A 19,551-nucleotide genomic window follows, 5' to 3' on the forward strand; every position below is an offset into this window, starting at 1 on the left:
TCTCGCTTCTGAACAGCACCAGAGTTTTAACCTCCTTACATATTTTAAGTTCAGCCTAAAAGTTTCTCCATATATAGTGAATCTTAACCTAACTGGATGTCCAAGCAGACTTGTAAACCACAGCAGATCAGTTTTAGTCAATCACAGGCAGCCAACTGTCTAAATCCTGTTCAAAAAGGCAAAAGCAAAGCTGTAACCAATCCCCCTGTTTCTGTACCTCACTTCTCTTTTCTGTATGGCACTTTCCTTTTTCTGTCCATAAATGTTATCTGACCATGTGGTAGCCCCAGGAGTTCCTCTAAACCTATTCTTGTTAGGGCAGTGTTGATCAAGTGGGGAGGGGTGCTGCCTGATTCAAGATTGTTCTTTGCTCAATACAACTCTGTTAGACTGGGCTCAGTCGCTCATGCCTGTAATCCTAGCACTTTGGGAGGCCCAAGTGGGTGGATCACCTGAGGTCAGGAGTTTGAGACCAGCCTGGCCAACATGGTGAAACCCAGTCTCCACTAAAAATACAAAAACTAGCCGGGCGTGGTGGCACATGCTTGTAGTCCCAGCTACCCAGAGGCTGAGCAAGTCTCCACCCCCGTTCCCCCCAAAAAAACTCTGTTAAATTTAATTTGTCCAAAGTTTTTCTTTTAACAATAGTAAATTTAGTTGTTCATGAAAAATGGCTCTGAAACACCCAAATAAAGGAAACCGAATCTAGACATTTAGGGATGCTTTAACTAATTGGCAAGCTAGCTAATTTGGCTTAATGAGTTCTTTGCCTAGTACTTTGTTTCACACTTTTTTTTTTCTTTTTTTTTTGAGACAGAGTTTCCCCCTGTCACCTAGGCTGGAGTGCAGTGGTGCAATCTCAGTGGCTCACTAAAACAGCCACCTCCCGGGTTCAAGTGATTCTTCTGCCTCAGCCTCTCAAGTAGCTGGGATTACAGGCGTGGGCCATCACGCACAGCTAATTTTTGTATTTTTAGTAGAGATGAGGTTTCACCATGTTCGCCAGACTGGTCTCGAACTCCCGGCCTCAAGCAATCTGCCCACCTCGGCCTCCCAAAATGCTGGGATTACAGGCATGAGTCACCGCACCCGGCCCAGACTCTATGACTTTAGACATAAAGCATTCACCCAGTCCTGCCACTCACCTTGGAGAGTAAAGCTGCATTAGCAGTGGATCCAGCTCTCAAGAGGAGCTCACTGTCTACAGAACAATGAAAAGCAGAGGGGGCAGTAACTGGAGTCTTGTCCTGAGTGGCTGACAGAATCACTTCACTGCCTGATACTTTAGAGTATCTTTGTCTTCCCACACCATGATATATTGCAAAGATTTTGGGAAATCTTCTTGTGCTCTTTGGATGAAAGGTGTGTTATATTAGGTCCATAAAAAGGTTTTGGATAAATTATAGAAAAAATTGATAATGATGATAATAATGCCATCTAGCATTCATTGAGTGCTTATTATATGTCTGGTACTAAACTAATGATGAAAATACATCTCTAATCTGTAACTATCTTATATCTGGTAGTCCCAAAATTGTCAAAATATTCATTTCTAAATGGGGCCTGTTTATAATCTGCAATTGTTAATTTGGGTGATGGGTTCATGGTGATTAATTATACCATTTTCCCTACTTTGGTGCTTTGAAATTTTCCCTAATAAGAGGCTAGGCAAAAAAGGAAGAGGCTAAGCTTCATAAACCATATTCCAGGATGTACTGTGTATGAAACCCTTCACATTAGCTGTCTGTGAATTAAGAGCAAGCCCATTTTACAAATAAGGCAGGTGAGGTTCAGGTTAAATTACTTGTTGAAAGAGTTGAACCCTGGTCAAAATTTATATTCTTCCCCATATACCCTGCTCCTGTTCTACTGGGCCATATGGTTTCAAAGAACAGGACCCCTGTGTTTTATCTTGGCAGCACTGCAGTACCCAGATTTCTGTCCTTGAGTGGGTGGATCTACTTATAGCTCAAAATAAAGGTTTTGTTTTTTTTTTTTTTAATGTAATGTATATGCCTTATGAAAACTGTCAAGGCAATTATGGTGGCTAATGATAATTTTTATCTCATAAGAATGTCCTTGATTGTATATTCTATGTGTGAGTGTGTTTGTGCACATGTGTGTATAACATTTGGAACTTTGGGGTCCACCTCCCTCTTAGGTTGGTGGTGATTTAGGCATCATTTTACTGATGAGAAAAACAAGGCTGAGAGAGGTCAAAGTTGGCAAAACCAGTGTATGGTGAACATAATGGAGTGGCAGAATGTGGTGCATCAGGAGTTAATTCAAACTGGCGGGATTCCGAAATCTCTGTCTTTCCACCACCTCAGTAAGTGCCACATTAGAATCGGATTCTTTCTTCTAAGAAAACAGCTTCTATTAAAGCCAAGAGTGGGTAAACCAAATTCCTCTATAGGACCAAACTGAACAGAAGCGAATTGTCCCATCTGTTGTCAAAACCACCCTCCCGGACTTCAAAGCATCTCGGCTCAGGAGGGAGAAGTCCCTGGGCGGGGGCGGCCAGAGGGAGATGGAAGTGGAGCCCCTAGGCTTCCTATCGGTCCCTTCAGGTCTCTGAGCCGCACGCAGCCACTGACTGTCATCCCAGGCGACTTCTCTTTGAATCTGAGGCTCTTCACGACCCCCATCCTTTCCATTAGCCCAAACATACACTCTGGGCCCGATTTCTGTTTGAAGTGGGTGTGCTACTCTTCACACTGCACCCTGCGGAGGTGCCACGGGATTAGAGGAGGCGGCGCCCCGTGGGGCAAGGCGACCCGAGCCGGGCCAGCAGTGTGCACTTTCAGCCTCTCCCGGGGTGATAATGGCATTCTGGGCTTTTCCACAGGGATCCCTAAGCCCCTGAGGGGTCTTAATTAAAGAGGCTGTGCGGGACTTGGAGGCCAACACGGGCCAGGAAATCAGTATGGGAACTTGTTTAGAGTTCTTGCCTGGCCTCAGAGAGGCTGGGTTCACAGGAGCAAAGGAGATGGAAAAGTGGGACCAAATGTCTATATCCTAAATCAAAAGCCTCCACTTTCATGTTAATAATCTAGGGCTCTCCCACAAAATGTCACTTCATTGATCATTTCTGTATGCTATGTAGAAACGATCAGAAAACCATACTGGGAATTGCTCATAGTACCATGGGTTGGAGTGATGCTTTCTCTTTCACCTTTCTGGGATTATTCTGAGGAAAAGGTAGTACTAGATCAGTGCGGTACTTAAGTTATCTTAAAACTTATTTACATGTACTAGTTACTCCCTTTCAGTGGAAGATATTTAGATGAAATATTGAACTGTTTTGCTATACAGCAAGTATCTTCCTAAAGAAATTTCAAATGTGGCTTTAAGGAGAATAAATATTTTTTAAAAAAAGATAACACAAAGTAAAATATAAGATCTCCTTCCCCAGAAAAAACTTAAGGATTATAAAGGTCAGTAATATATTTTTGTGATTTGAGTATGACTTTTTGGATATAATCATAGAATATATCTGTTTTAAAATATTATTTTGCAAATTGTGATAGTTTCACAATTTGTAAATGCACACATACACACTTATGTATGTGGTTATATAATTAGTGCCAGTTTACCTTCTAGACCATAAGCTCTGTGAACGTAGGGACTATATCTGACTTGTTCACCCACTGTATCCCCAGTGCCTGGTATTAGGTACTCAATAAATATCTGTGAGTGAATATTCAAAGAGGTGCAGTGTAATTATGATGGTACATATTTGTTTTTATCCCAGGAAAATGCCTTTTTTAAAAAAATTAATATTTCAGTTATTAAGTATTCAGGTTATAAATTTAGATGTTGTTTTAAGAAAGTACTAATGTCTGTATACAAAAATGTGATTGAAAAGATTCTATGAATTATGAAATCATATATGCAACTGTTTGCCAGTTTGTGAAATTAAATCTTTTTTTTTTTTTTTTTTTGAGACAGTCTCACTTTGTCGCCGCTGGAGTGCAATGGCGCGATCTCGGCTCACTGCAACCTCCACCTCCCGGGTTCAAGCGATTCTCCTGCCTCAGCCTCCTCAGTAGTTGGGATTACAGGCGCGTACCACCACGCCCGGGAAATTTTTGTATTTTTTAGTAGAGACAGGGTTTTGCCATGTTGGCCAGCCTGGTCTCGAACTTCTGGACTCAAGTGATCTGCCCATCTCAGCATCCCAAAGTGCTGGGATTACAGGCATGAGCCACCACGCCTGGCCTGAAATTAAAATTTTTAAACAATTGGAGAAATGGTCCCAATAAAGCAGAGTAAGAGCAAAATCCACCTAATACAATTGGTTAAAGAAGCCACTTGTGTAATCCTAGCACTTTGAGAAGCCAAGGCGGGTGCACTGCCTGAGCTCAGGAGTTCAAGACCAGCCTGGCCAACATGGCAAAACCCATCTCTACAAAAAATATAAAAATTAGCCTGTAGTCCTAGCAACTTGAGAGGCTGAGGAAGGAGGATCACTTGAACCCAGGAAGTCATGGCTGCAGTGATCTGAGATTGTGCCACTGCACTCCAGCCTGCGTGATAGAGTAAAACCGTGTCTCAAAAAAAAAAAAAAAAAGCCACTTGTCTCTGAAACACTTTTAAATTTTGCTTTGAAATGAAATCCTTTCATTGTATTAGTACCACAGTATGTGGCTCTAGGTATTTGCACACATGGAACTCTGCACCTTCCATCTGTAAAGATGACTGGTAGAAATGGCAGAGCTAAGGGACAAAAGTCTGAGGCTGGTGGAGACTTAATCACCTTTATCAGTGATTACAGCGGTGGGGAATGCAACTCACTTCCAGACATTCTAGAATCTTTGGAATCCACAGTGCTCTGCAGGAGGAAGCAAGAGCCTCTTGAAAAACTTACCACCAAACTTCGTGAAATCACCCTGGCCTTCTTCAACAAAAACCTCTTTAACAGCACTAAAACACAGTTAAAAGGTAACCTTTTCATGTAGGATGGTTTATTTGGTAGTGTTTAGTTGTGCACCAGAGAGGATGGAAGGAGTTGTTTCATAGCCTTTCAAACAAGACCAGCATTGTCAAACATTTGCTGTTTCTTCTGCTATTCCCCTATTCCCTTCTGCCCTCAAAAGATGTTTAAAATTTTCAGGGCCATGATGTTGCCCCATTTTGCTACCACGCTTCTTTTTTCTTGATCTTTTGTTTCAATGTCTGCTTTCTTTCCCCTGTGTGCTCACTGAAGCCTGATTGTGGGGTCAAGCTATAATTAGTTTATATATGAAGTTTAATTCACTGTGGCTTTTTTGGCATTAGACTCAAATGGGCTTTGATGTCTGGCTGGGGCTTTGATCCCAGCCCCTCGAATGGTGGTCATCACTCCAGCTCAAAGGATTGCCCTTTACTCTTTTCCTCCTATTCGGAGACAGCTTTTCCCAATTACATCATTTGTGTTTGTTTGGCCATAAAAGCTGCAAGGCATCATTTTGTTGCTTTGCTTGATGGCAAAATGTGCAACTGATGCTCCTTACTTTGCTTGGCTGCAATAGAATGTTCACTGCTGGACAAGGCATTTGTAGAATGATGCTCAGACTTTGGTGGGGGTGCTGTTAGGAGCTGTTCTGCCTAAGGACAAAGCATCAGACTGTGTGATATGAGGGACATGTTCTGGCTCTGCCCAGGAAAGATCTTCAAGCATAAGTTAACACTACTGTAATATATTCAGCCAAGACTCTTTTTCATGCTGGCAACTTTATCTTACTCTCCAGATCATCCAGGCAGCAGGTCCACCCCATCGTTAGTGGTACACTTTCTGAGTGTCAATTAACAGTTTTTCTGAGAAGACAGGCGTGTCCAGGGAAAGCAAAAGAACCAACTAGGGCTGAACAACATTAGAAAGGAGATAATGAAATAGCACTAGTGGAGGAAGAAGTACCAGCACCTGCTTTAAAAAGAAAGGGAAAGAAAAATCAAAACAGTAGGGGGAAGTGAGATTCCGTTGGCAACAGAAGGGAGCAGTAGGCGATCACTTTCAACTGCTTCCGGAATACCTGCAACAAAAACAAAGAATCAAAGAGGAAAGAAAATCCAGGCAACTAGACTGGAGGGGAGAAAATTTGGCTGCTAGCTTAAAAAGAGAATAGGGGCAACCCAGCCTGTCTCACTTAATCTGATGACATTGGGAGTTTTCCTGGAAAAACAATTACAGCATTGAGCTCCTTGCTTCTAACTTCATTTGACAGCCCGAGTTTGTTTTAATTGGCATGTGAATGAACAGCATTATTTATTAATGTGTAATGGATACTTTGGAAAGCATAACCTTTTTTCCTATTCGTGACCATTTTATTGGCGGAACCATCTGAATATATTAGTTTTAATATTTAAACTTGCTGAGAACACTTTTTCATGGAGATATACAAGCTGTTATGGCAAATGGCTTGCTTTGGACTAATGAGCCAGCTCAAAGTGGCATTTGGTGAGGAGGGGGGTTGGGAGGGTGGGGAGGTTTGGAGACATAGCGACTTGTCTGCCTGCCTTAAGATTTATTAGTAGTGTGTAAAAATGTGTTTCAGGTTTTTTTCCCCCTCAACTATACAAATATAGTTGTCGATGTGTGACATAACACAGGCCACAATAATAGACTCCACCCAGTCAGAGGAATCTAATTCAGAGCTGGAAAGCAAGAAGCTTGTTTAGAAATGAGCAGAATGAAACAATGACAGAGGACATGGGTGAGTGGCATTTGGCAAGCAGGATAAGTCACTATCCTTTCGTGCCTTACTAAAGTTAGGGAGGAAAATTAGTTCCTATATTATAAAGTAGTGTTTGGCAACAGCAGGCATAAAGAATAGATAACCTGAAGAGAATCGATTTTGTATACTTATGAACACCTGACCATAATTCCATTTTTAGAGCTAATATACAACCTTGTTAATTATGAATCAAGTTTGTAGTTCTTTCATGTCTGTGGGAGGCAGCAATGGGGAGGAAAGTGAAAGGTGGCAAGGGAGTTCTTTTGTTTTTGTTTTTTGGTAAATGTCAACTTAATTCTATTTGTAGTAGAGATTAAATGGGTACTATTAAGTTTAAAAGTATGCTAATGAAAAAACAATTTACAACCAATCTACATTCTCGAGTCTCTCTCTAGCAATTGTCAGGTGAATGCTTGCAAGGTAATGTGCTGAATACAGCGATACTAAGAGGGTATTAAAACAGTCCCTGCCTTCAGGAAGCTTTCATAATGTAGACGGAGAGAAGAGATACACATAAACACCTACGTAGATATGCGTGTGCACACCCAGATAAATAACCATACAGGTAGCATGGGATCAGAATCAGGTATTTATATAGTTAACTGGAGCTCAAAGGTTGGAAGGGTGGTTAGACCACACAGAGAGGGGAGGAAAGAAGACGAATTCCTAGCACGGGTAAGCAGATGGGCAAAAGTGCAAGTGTCTGAAATAACGATATAGGATGCACTCTTTCACACAACACTTTGCCTGAACTTCAGCAATTGTGACTTGCTGGATTGAATTTCCGAGGTTCTTGGATGTACTGCTTTTAAAGATATATGTGGTACTTTTCCACAGATAAGCCAGCTAGTGGAATTTTCAGACCCCTATCCCACCGGAAATTTCAGTGGGATAGGGGTCTGGAGTAGTGTGTTCCAAGCAGAGATGACCAATACATGATACTTCAAGAGGGAAGACTTATAAATCCCTCTGGAGAAAAGCTACAACTCATATCACCTTTACTATCTATGTGCTAGCCACGTTGTAAGTGCACAGCCCCCACAATATATATCATATGCTGCATACTATTATAATTCTTCAACAGCAGGTTCCCATAGCAGCTGCTCCCTTTTACAGTGGGGGGAACGTACACAGAGAAGGGAATAAGTTGCCCGCACAGCTATTTAGGGGTGAAACTGGGATACAAATCCAGACAGTCTGATTTCTGAGTCAGAGCTCTTATTGTAAACGCAGACTAAGTAATAATAAAAGCTCAAACAAAAACCAAAGCGCGCACGCGCGCGCACTCAAATCGTAGGCTTGTAAAAGAATTGATGCAACCTCTCGCTATACAACGACATCCTCCTGCCTAATTTTAAATGCCGTCCATCGTAAGACCGACGTTAAAAAATTAAAACGACAACAAAACTTAACAGTTTTAGAACACTGCATTGTGCTCTGTATTGCTTGCCTTTACAAAGTGGAGTTAAGGAACCAACCCCACAGTGTCTGTGAATACACTTGCAATACCTTGCTTGGGAAGTGAAAGAAACCTAACTCGGTGTGAGTGGAAATGAGGAGTGGCCGTGTGGGGAAAGGGTTAAGACTGTGCTGCAACTTGGTCGAGTTTCAGAAAGTTCTCCGGAGAGCCCAACTGCCGCGTCCCGTCGCGGCCCCTGCCTGCGCGGCCGACTGTAACAGGATGCTGGGGCTCCAGGCGCTCGCCCCGAGCTTTGGGCGACGAGAAAGAGCCAATGAGGAGCGAGGGCAAAATCGGGTGCAGTAAACCCGAAAAGGGGGCGAGGAGGCCCGCGAAGAGAGCGGGGGAGGAGGCGGGGAGGGGCGAGGAGGGGCGGGGAGGGCCGAGCGAGGAGGAGGCGGCTCTGGGGGCCGGGCGGCGCGCCTGACAGAAGAGGGGAAGCCTGGGGGCGCAAGCGTCGCAGCCGAGGGGCCGGCGCGGGGAGGCGGGCGCCAGGCGGGGGTTTGCAGGGCCGCCGCGCGTGACGTAGCGCCGGGCAGGGCGTTATCAGCTGCCGGGCCGCGGCGAGGGACGCGCGGCGACAGCGGACGGCGCCGCCCGGGCCGGGACAGCAGCAGCCGGCGGTCGCGCGCAGGACTCGAGGGCTTCTAGCCACCGTCCCCGCCAGCGCCGCGCCCCGCCACAGGGCGGCATGAGCCCACCCGCGGCCGCAGCCCTAGCGCCCTGCTCCTCCGCCTGGGCGGCCCGGCTGCGGTGACGGCGCTCGCTGCCCGACTGGGGGCCATGAAGCCGAGTCCGGCCGGGACGGCGAAGGAGCTGGAGCCTCCGGCGCCGGCCCGAGGCGAGCAGCGCACGGCGGAGCCCGAGGGGCGCTGGCGGGAGAAGGGCGAGGCAGACACCGAGCGGCAGCGCACCCGGGAGCGGCAGGAGGCCACGCTGGCCGGGCTGGCGGAGCTGGAGTACCTGCGCCAGCGCCAAGAGCTGCTGGTCCGGGGCGCCCTGCGCGGCGCCGGGGGTGCGGGAGCCGCTGCGCCCCGCGCTGGGGAGCTACTGGGGGAGGCGGCGCAGCGCAGTCGCCTGGAGGAGAAGTTCTTGGAGGAGAACATCTTGCTGCTAAGAAAGCAATTGGTAGGTCGTGCCCGAAGGTGGAGCACGGCTGTTCCTGCCCAGGGGGTGGAGGTCGGGCAGGTGGCCTGGGGCGGGCGCGAGGTTGACTCTGGCTGGGGAGATGCTCGCTGTTATGGGACGCCCCCGACCGCCCCATACCTCCCTAATCCCCTTCCTGAGTGCCCGCGGCGTGTGGGCTGCCGACGCCCACGCGTTTCTGGCGTGTGCCCCCTTTGTGTCTGGCGACCTCGCGCGGATTGCGGGAAGGGGGTGGCCGCTCTTCCCTCCTCCTCTGCCTTCGGGATTCTTGGAGTCGCCTAGTTCTAACGTTCGGTCTCCTTAGTTAGATGAGTATATGCCCTCTCCCCAGCGGTTTGCAAACTCCCACTTAAAATACCATTTTATTTGGAGGTTTTCTTGACTTTATCTCCTCCCGCCGAGAGGGGCCAAAAGCCAAGGAGGGGGTTTGTGGCGTGCTTAACTGTCCAAGGCCGAGTTTTACGATTACACTGGAGCGCCTGTAGGGAGCCGTGCCTCTCCGAGAGCTCTCCCCAGCATGCCAGCTTTCACCCAGGCTGGTGCTTAATTTCAAATAGAAGCCCTTTGTATAAGGCAGCTCAAACTAGATGGAAATGATGGAAATTTGGCTGGAGACTGTGTCCCCTCCTCTCATATTTTATACGTTCTGCCAGCTGTGATTGGTGGTGGAGGTGGGAGAAAAGAGAACCTGCTCTCGGGAAGCATTTATCTTACTGGGTTTCTGTCAGTGTCTCAGTCTTTCTATGCAGTCTTCATTAATGGGGAAGAAAAAGAACTTTGTAGCTTAATGTATTGATGAACAGCTTTTGACCCCGCCTCAGAATAATGGCGACAGCTTTGTTTTCAGTGACCTTAAAATGTAGTTTTGGAAACAGCAAACGTCCTCACCTGACCAAGTGATACTATCTAAACTAGACACATGCCAGGTAGTGGCCCTCCCACAATAAAGTGGTGATGCTGTGCGGTTGTCATGTGTTTTCTTCTATTATCTCTTTTCAGATCATTTCTTTTCTGTGTGTGTGTGTGTGTCTTTTTAAGCACCAAAGTGCTTTTACTTGATAGGTTCATTTTACCTGAAGAAATTAATTGTAGCAAACAAACATACAATTTATGTCTCCAAGCTTTTTAAGTCAAAAGACAAGAGGCGTAGACATTCATATGCATGTGTTTTGTAAGGATGTACACTGTGGTTTGTGTAATATCTCTGTTTTGGCATTTTACTGCGCTGCTTCGGTCACAGACCAGATTCCTATGTAACATTCATTTGAGCCAGTTCTCACTGGTTATGGCTGGTGACTTTTACATTTTATTGTTTTGTGCAATTGCACCTTTTTGTCTGCATGAATCTCAAGATTGTAAGTGGCGCATTCCTATTGTCCGCTTGAGGGGAGCAAAGCAGTATGTCAAGAGAATTCCAGTCCAGTCAGTATTTATGGTACTATTTTCATTTGTAGACTTGGCATTCATGATTTGAACCAGATGCTTTTTGAGTTCTCCCGTTTTTCCAGCAATAGGAAGCACTAGGTGGCAGTGTGAGTTAGCACAATCCATCTGTCACCTTTGGAAACCCAGAGGCGTTCAAATCTCGATGGGCCTTCCCATGAGGGTTTTGGATTCTGCCAGCTCACATTATACTTGGCACTGGCTATTAGTATTAGTTTCTCACTTTCAAAGGCCCTAAGACTGATTAAACCCCACAAAGCAACTAATAGAAAACAAAACTCTGCAGGCCAAGACATTTGGCCAGAAAATCTCACCTAAGATTATAGTGTATTATAGGAAATCTCTTACTCTCATTTCAAATTAAAGAGTCTACTGTGAAGTATTGTTTTTTAAAAGACTGGTTATACACCAGATGATTTAAAGTCTCAGTCCATTTTTCTTGTCCCTATCTATGAAAAGTCAGTTTGTATATATTAGTTGAAACTAAAAACAAGTCTTGTTTTTATGAAGAAACTTTATATCACCACAAAATGTGAGAAAGTGGAATTAAACATAGGACATATTCTTGAATTCTCGAAGTTTTTCGTTACTTCAGGTCATCCAGTAAAATTTTGGTTTTCTAAGTTTAGTGAACTCTTCAGATGGGTAATTTGAGTCCTTAGAGTAGACTTTCTGGTTCTTTTGTCACCCCTGTATGTTCATGTTTCCTTTGTTTCTTCCTAATCAGAATTGTTTGAGGCGAAGAGATGCTGGTTTGTTGAATCAGTTGCAAGAGCTTGACAAGCAGATAAGTGACCTGAGACTGGATGTAGAAAAGACATCTGAAGAGCACCTGGAGACAGACAGTCGGCCTAGCTCAGGTGAGTGATTGAGCACAAGGACAGAATTCTGCACTCTTGAGTTATATCTCAGCCCCTTGTGGTTAACATTCCCAGACCTGCAAATGGCAATGGAGTTTGTTTCCAGTGCAGAGAGAGGATAAACAAAAAAGAAGTCTGCCATTCAGTTTTATCGGAATAAGAGGGAAATAAACTCAGACAACAAAATTTTTAGTAATGAGATCAATGTGATTGGAGTCCCCCAAGTTTAAAAATAAAAGCTATTCAAATTTCTGCAAGAGGTGCCCTCCTTTGAAACTTGAGTAAGTCAGAACTGGGCTAGAAAATTAGTCACACTTCAACTTCCTGAGACCACTTCAAAAGTTTTTTTTTTTTTTTTTCTTTTAAACCATTTGGGCTCCTTAAATAGATTTTTCTCTTATTATTGTTCTGAAACAATCATGATAAAGATGAGGCTTGACAGATCTAAGTTTCTTTCCTTGGACATGTTCAAAGGCGGGGTCAAGGAATAAGGTCAATTTGAGGGTGAGGGTAACTCTGAAATGTACCCCTAGTTATGGGCTCTTTGCCTTTTCCTAAGGATTGTTTGAAATAAGACCATAAGATTAGGACACCAAAGTCCAATGAATCAAAATTGGCCAAAAAACAAACAAAAAATCTCCTTTTCCTAAATGATTATTCATTTTCCTGTTAAGCGTGAATATGCATTATTTCTTGACATGACGTTAATTCCAACGGTGTTTTTATTTGTAGGGTTTTATGAGCTGAGTGATGGGGCTTCAGGATCCCTTTCCAATTCCTCTAACTCGGTGTTCAGTGAGTGTTTATCCAGTTGTCATTCCAGCACCTGCTTTTGCAGCCCCTTGGAGGCGACCTTGAGTCTCTCAGATGGTTGCCCCAAATCTGCAGGTAAGAATTTTTAGCACTGATAGAAATTTTTAATTGGAAGGCATCAAGGGCCCTTAAAAGGTTATTTGGCTCCAGCACCTTTCACTGGTGGAAAAATGAAGGTTCATCACTTTGCGGCATTTAGTGCCATACTTACATCTAGAACTCAGTTTCATCTAGGTGAGTATCTAGAACTATTCCAGTACCCTTTGGGTGCTACTTGGTTATATATTCTGATAGCAGCAAGACACTTTATCTCTAGAAATCCTGTCCCAATATTGTAGGTCTTGAGCTCTGTTTCTGAGCCTTTGCTGTTAGGTTGTCTGTATTTTCTTTCATTTTGGAACTGTTTTCTTCTTTTAATTATGTAAAGCTAAAACTCAGCCGGGTGCAGTGGCTCACACCTGTAATCCCAGCACTTTGGGAGGCTAAGGCAGCTGGATCACCTGAGGTCAGGAGTTCAAGACCAGCCTGGGTTGGCCCGGTGCAGTGGCTCATGACTATAATCCTAGCACTTTGGGAGGCCAAGGTGGGTGGATCACTTGAGGTCAGGAGTTCAAGACCAGCCTGGCCAACATGGTGAAACCCCATCTCTACTAAAAATACAAAAATTAGCCGGGCATGGTGGCACATGCTTATAGTCCCAGCTACTCGGGAGGCTGAGGGAGAATTGCTTGAACCCAGGAGGTAGAGGTCATAGTGAGCCGAGATTGCACCACTGTACTCCAGCCTGGGCGGCAGAGAGAAAAAAAAAACAAAAAACAAAAGATCAGCCTGGGCAACATGATGAAACCCTGTCTCTACTAAAAACACAAAAATCAGCCGGGTGTGGCAGCATGTGCCTGTAATCCCAGCTACTTGAGAGGCTGAGGCAATAGAATCACTTGAACCCCAGAGGCGGAGGTTGCAGTGAGCCGAGATTGTGCCACTGCACTCCAGCCTGGGCAACAGAGTGAGGTTCCATCTCAATCAATCAATCAGTCTGACACTCACATTAAGTTAAATATGTCCATCAGCCTGGCCAAGAACTGGTTGGCACTTCAGGGAGCAATGGCCCTTTCATGTTCTCCAGAATGTTCTGCATGATGGCAGCTTGTTTTTTCTTTTAAGTGGGTGCCCACATGCCATTATTCCTTATTTTGGGATATCTTTGCAATGACCCCCAGAAGGAATCATGCTATTGTACTAGAAGAGTTTCTGCATTTCCAGTATGTGTCACACACTGTACTGGATGCTCTGTATATATTTATCTCCAATGAATCCTCCCAATAGTCCTGCACAGTACAGGTCTTGTTAGCTCCATTTTATGTATTAAAAAAATGAGGCCTAGTAAGGTTAGATATGTTATTTAAGGCTCTATAGATGGTGAGTGGCAGAGGCAGAAGTTAAGCTCAGGCCTAACTGCCAGGTCCACGTTTTTCATCATCCCAAGGGAATTCAGAAATTGTTGTTTTCAACCTTCTCATCTAACAGAAGAGGAATTTTGGCTTAGAAGCTAATTGTCAGAGGTTCTCCATCTGCTGAATGGCAGGGTTGCTGCTGGAACTCAAGACTCCTTCCTTAGTCCTGTTACATTGTGAATTCTTATAAGAGTAGAGAAAATATGAAGATTAGAATTGCTCTGGGTCCTGGCACAAGTCATCACACTCCTGGTTTGTCTGTGTTCTCCACTTGGGTATAAGCCTGAATTTTTGAGTCCAGGCAAGGCAAACAACACTGAGCAGCTGAGGGAGCTAATTGGCTGGTGTCTTCATATCTGTGTGTTGTCAGCAGCAATCATTTGAGGAAGCACAGAACTGTGTTATCTAGAGGGTCTGGGCCTCAAGTTCATTGGTAATTGCTCCCCTTCATTCCACAGATCTGGTTTCAGAGGGAAACTTTATAAACCCATTAAAGGCACTTTGGTTTAGGTTTTCCTTCAAGACAGACCCGTGCTCTTCCAAATGCCACTTCCTCACATAATTGAGACAGTTGCACCAGGCCTTGGGGGCTAGGATATCTGTTTTGTTCAACTCTAAAGAGGGAAAAGGGATGAATAGTGAAGTGTTTGTCAGTGTGGCTTTAAGTAAGGCAAAGATAGGGCTTACGTTGCTGGGAGAGGAAGGATGGGGAAGGATGTTAGCTAGAGAGGTTTCCTTTTAGAACAAGCTCTTTATTGGGGGGGGTCATGTGGGTGGGGACATGGCACTTTTGTTTTATTATGTTTTCTTTACATATCATCTCTGGGTCTAGACTATTTTTTCCCTGAGACTGCTAATTATCATTGAAGTTTATGGAGCTTTCTCAACATAGAATCAGGCACATATAGGTTCTCAGTATTTGAATGAATAAATACGATGGAGGACAAATTATTACTGATAAACTCAACTTTAATTTTCTCTGATAACTGAAGGTCATTAAATGGATTTGTTATTTATAATATTCACCAACTTAAGAGATCAAAATCCTTTAAGACAGCAAGCTTGATTTTGCTGTACTTTGGCATCTACATTTTCAACATATGGGAAATTTATCCATTAATATTACCACACGATCTTTTAAAATACTACCAAGAATTCTTTATCCTATTAAAAAAAACATTTTTGACAAGTGGGAAATTTATCCATTAATACTACCACTCAATCTTTTAAAATCTTATCAAGAATTCTTTATGATATTAAAAAAGTTTTTTAAAATTAAAAATTTTGTTGTAGAGAGATGGAGTCTCACTGTTGCCCAGGCTGGTCTCGAACTCCTGGGCCTAAGCGATCCTCTGGCCTCAGCCTTTTGGTGTTAGGATTGCAGGCATGAGCCATCATACCTGGCCCCTGTTTTATTTTTTTAGCATCACTATTGAAAATATAAGGCGATTATTATTTAAATCTGATCAGTTTTTACTGAAGTTTGATCAGTTTCCATCACCTTTCAATTGACAGTTATATTTGAATGGATGTCATTAAGAATTAGGTTTAAAAAAACACAAAATGAGGAGAAAGCCTACTGAACGTACAGTTTATCCTAAAGAAAGCCAGGAATAGAACAGAGGGGAGAGCAGCCTAGAGAAACAGTGATTCAAAAAATTTTATTTTTCCCAGTTGTAAACGCAGTACAGACAGTTTAACAGAAAATAAGAAAGTAAATATCACTTACTTCTGATCATTCTGAAATACTACTACTAGAATCTTGGTGTGCTTCATCTCAGATGTTTTTTCTTTGCATACATGTGATCCTAATAAGATTATAATCATATTCTAGTATTATATCATGATTTTCACTAAACTTTAAAGTGTTTTCCCTCTATTATGCAGTAGTTTGAAAACATTCTTAATGGCTGAATTTTTTTCCTTCAGAGGATATATCATATGCTGTCAAAAATTTTTGTTAAATATTTCCCCCTCATCCAGTAGCAGTACCTACATGTGAAATGGTAGGGCAGCACTTTTTAATCCTTGGCAATCTCTTTTTACCCATGGATTTTCCATAAAAATTGGCCAAAGAGTCAAGCTGGTGCTGACCAATTCATTTCTTCAGAGTGTACCTTTAACTGTTTTTCAGATCTCATAGGATTGTTGGAATATAAAGAAGGCCACTGTGAAGACCAGGCCTCAGGGGCAGTTTGCCGTTCCCTCTCCACACCACAATTTAATTCCCTTGATGTCATTGCAGATGTGAATCCCAAGTACCAGTGTGATCTGGTGTCTAAAAACGGGAATGATGTATATCGCTATCCCAGTCCACTTCATGCTGTGGCTGTGCAGAGCCCAATGTTTCTCCTTTGTCTGACGGGCAACCCTCTGAGGGAAGAGGACAGGCTTGGAAACCATGCCAGTGACATTTGCGGTGGATCTGAGCTAGATGCCGTCAAAACAGACAGTTCCTTACCGTCCCCAAGCAGTCTGTGGTCTGCTTCCCATCCTTCGTCCAGCAAGAAAATGGATGGCTACATTCTGAGCCTGGTCCAGAAAAAAACACACCCTGTAAGGACCAACAAACCGAGAACCAGCGTGAACGCTGACCCCACGAAAGCGCTTCTGAGGAACGGGAGCGTTTGTGTCAGAGCCCCGGGCGGTGTCTCACAGGGCAGCAGTGTGAACCTGAAGAATTCGAAACAGGCGTGTCTGCCCTCTGGCGGGATACCTTCTCTGAACAATGGGACATTCTCCCCACCGAAGCAGTGGTCGAAAGAATCAAAGGCCGAACAAGCCGAAAGCAAGAGGTCGCCCCTGCCAGAGGGCTGCCCCTCAGGCGCTGCCTCCGACCTTCAGAGTAAGCACCTGCCAAAAACGGCCAAGCCAGCCTCGCAAGAACATGCTCGGTGTTCCGCCATTGGGACAGGGGAGTCCCCTAAGGAAAGCGCTCAGCTCTCAGGGGCCTCTCCAAAAGAGAGTCCTAGCAGAGGCCCTGCCCCGCCGCAGGAGAACAAAGTTGTACAGCCCCTGAAAAAGATGTCACAGAAAAACAGCCTGCAGGGCGTCCCCCCGGCCACTCCTCCCCTGCTGTCTCCAGCTTTCCCCGTGGAAGAGAGGCCTGCCTTGGATTTCAAGAGTGAGGGCTCTTCCCAAAGCCTGGAGGAAGCGCACCTGGTCAAGGCCCAGTTCATCCCGGGGCAGCAGCCCAGTGTCAGGCTCCACCGGGGCCACAGGAACATGGGCGTCGCGAAGAACTCCAGCCTGAAGCACCGCGGCCCAGCCCTCCAGGGGCTGGAGAACGGCTTGCCCACCGTCAGGGAGAAAACGCGGGCCGGGAGCAAGAAGTGTCGCTTCCCAGATGACTTGGATACAAATAAGAAACTCAAGAAAGCCTCCTCCAAGGGGAGGAAGAGTGGGGGCGGGCCCGAGGCTGGTCTTCCCGGCAGGCCCGCGGGCGGGGGCCACAGGGCGGGGAGCAGGGCACATGGCCACGGACGGGAGGCGGTGGTGGCCAAACCTAAGCACAAGCGAACTGACTACCGGCGGTGGAAGTCCTCGGCCGAGATTTCCTACGAAGAGGCCCTGAGGAGGGCCCGGCGCGGTCGCCGGGAGAATGTGGGGCTGTACCCCGCGCCTGTGCCTCTGCCCTACGCCAGCCCCTACGCCTACGTGGCTAGCGACTCCGAGTACTCGGCCGAGTGCGAGTCCCTGTTCCACTCCACCGTGGTGGACACCAGTGAGGACGAGCAGAGCAATTACACCACCAACTGCTTCGGGGACAGCGAGTCGAGTGTGAGCGAGGGCGAGTTCGTGGGGGAGAGCACAACCACCAGCGACTCTGAAGAAAGCGGGGGCTTAATTTGGTCCCAGTTTGTCCAGACTCTGCCCATTCAAACGGTAACGGCCCCAGACCTTCACAACCACCCCGCAAAAACCTTTGTCAAAATTAAGGCCTCACATAACCTCAAGAAGAAGATCCTCCGCTTTCGGTCTGGCTCTTTGAAACTGATGACGACGGTTTGAGTGACATCATTGGTGTAGAAAGTTTGTGTGTGTGTTTTTTTCTTCTCCCTAGTTGCCGAAATTAAAAAGGTGTTTTCATTTTTGTGTAATACTTTAATGGAATGCTTTTTTAAAAAATATAAAACCAAGGTAAATTATTGTTTCATCTTCACGTATGGATGCTAGTGCCTTTAATGGAAGGTAAAGAATGTTTTGCTAGTTAGAAGTACATATTGAGGTTTTAATGGTGGTGATAGTGAGTTTTGTGGTACCAGCTGTTTTTTATTTTAAACTTTCTGAGCATCCGGCAAGGTACAGGTTTTGATGTTCAAGTTTTATTGGGATGAGATCTTTTGATCCCAAGGTCAGGTGGATGGAATTTTTGGATTTATATTTGTTCCTTGAGTCTTCAGGGCAGTGTCTCCATGAGGGTTTTCCTGTTGAGGGGCACCACATACAATAGTGTGCAGTAGGTATGAGGGGAAGTCATTGTATTCTATAGTTTTTTATGTAGTCTACATTTCTCAGATGTATCCCCATTCGGTTTTATTCTCAGAACTGTTACTAGACTCATGACTTGGAGGCCAAACCTTAAATCCAGAGATAGCAGCCTCGATACGGACCTTAAAAGGATTCACGAAAACTTTTGCCACACTTGGTGCCTAGGCCCTGTTCCTAATAACCCCTTCTAGGGCCGTTTATCCAACATTTAGATGCCTTCTTTTCCCTCCCTAATTTGTAGCCAGTCCAACCTTTCATTCCTTGGAGGATTTAGTTTTGGGATAAAATTTTGGTCCTTGGGCACAGAGACATTCACTATTAATGAAGTAACCCTTGGGCATGACTCCAATCCCAGAATTGCTCACTGAGCGCTATGCCACCGAAGCGTTGACCTGAACATATTAGTGCAATCCAGTCCAGATTGGACCTTTGATCCTACGTGGAAGGGCTGTTTTTTAAGAAAAAATTTTTGGTAAACAGTATTGTGTAAAATTGCTTTTTGTATACCAATATATGCATGTTTTGTGCATGAGTAGTACTTGTGTTGATATTCCTGTTGATGTTAAATTACTATATAATATAAACAGTATGTGTTTTTATATATCATTGTGTAAATTTAATATAACATATGCAGTAATAAACCATTTGTTTTACTGCTGTTAAGTTTGTTATTTGGGTATAAAACCAGATGTTTACACCTGTAAATCTTGTGCTGGTTATTGGTGTTATTTGTGAGATTTATGTTAGACCTATTCTAGCATAAGAATATCATTTGCAATATAGATAGGTTTTAGTATTAGAATGGACGATGAGCAAGCAAATGAAGGAAAGCAGACAACTTGTAGTTAAGGTACTTTAAAATTTAAGGTAAATTTTATAGGTGTCGTCTAAGGAAAATATTTCTGAAAAGAATCCCCTCTCCCAACTTTTTATTACAAAACATCTCAAACATGGAAAAGTTGAAAGGATAATACAATAAACAACTATATGCCACCTAGATTCAACAGTTGCCAACATTTTGCCATGCTTGCTGTAACTGTATGTATGTATTAGGTTTAACTATATTACTGATTTTTCAGGTCAAAAACATATAATAGCAATCCTCCCCTCTCCCTACCCCACACTGATAAAATATTTTAAAGTAAATTTCAGGTATCATGATATTCTAT

General features: G+C 44.4%; 1 protein-coding gene and 1 long non-coding RNA gene across 3 annotated transcripts; one reads left to right on the forward strand and one right to left on the reverse strand.

Annotated features, from left to right (window-relative positions):
• Positions 1-4,950: 4,950 nt before the first annotated feature.
• Positions 4,951-16,440, reverse strand: LOC129137070 (uncharacterized). Its single transcript, XR_008539240.1, has 2 exons — positions 16,353-16,440; positions 4,951-6,014 (listed from the first exon to the last, which is right to left on the reverse strand). It is a non-coding gene; the product is annotated as an uncharacterized LOC129137070 (long non-coding RNA).
• On the forward strand, positions 8,718-17,991 carry DACT1 (dishevelled binding antagonist of beta catenin 1). Of its 2 annotated transcripts, none has more exons than XM_001165895.7 (4): positions 8,718-9,303; positions 11,492-11,624; positions 12,357-12,512; positions 16,026-17,991. In XM_001165895.7, exons 1-4 carry the CDS (start codon positions 8,959-8,961, stop codon positions 17,900-17,902), a joined length of 2,511 nt encoding a protein of 836 aa, XP_001165895.2. In that variant the 5' UTR covers positions 8,718-8,958; the 3' UTR covers positions 17,903-17,991. The 2 variants fall into 2 exon arrangements, with proteins under 2 accessions (XP_001165895.2, XP_509976.3); XM_509976.8 differs by having other exon boundaries at positions 16,137-17,991.
• Positions 17,992-19,551: the final 1,560 nt, after the last annotated feature.

The sequence above is a fragment of the Pan troglodytes genome, chromosome 15 (genome assembly GCF_028858775.2).
Source record: "Pan troglodytes isolate AG18354 chromosome 15, NHGRI_mPanTro3-v2.0_pri, whole genome shotgun sequence".
NCBI classification, from domain to species: Eukaryota; Metazoa; Chordata; class Mammalia; order Primates; family Hominidae; genus Pan; species Pan troglodytes.

Coding starts and splice junctions, on each gene's coding strand:
- DACT1 (XM_001165895.7), top strand. CDS start 8,959: ATGAAGCCGAGTCCGGCCGGGACGGCGAAGGAGCTGGAGCCTCCGGCG. Junction 9,304..11,491: donor TGCTGCTAAGAAAGCAATTG/GTAGGTCGTGCC, acceptor CTTCCTAATCAG/AATTGTTTGAGGCGAAGAGA. Junction 11,625..12,356: donor AGACAGTCGGCCTAGCTCAG/GTGAGTGATTGA, acceptor TTTTATTTGTAG/GGTTTTATGAGCTGAGTGAT.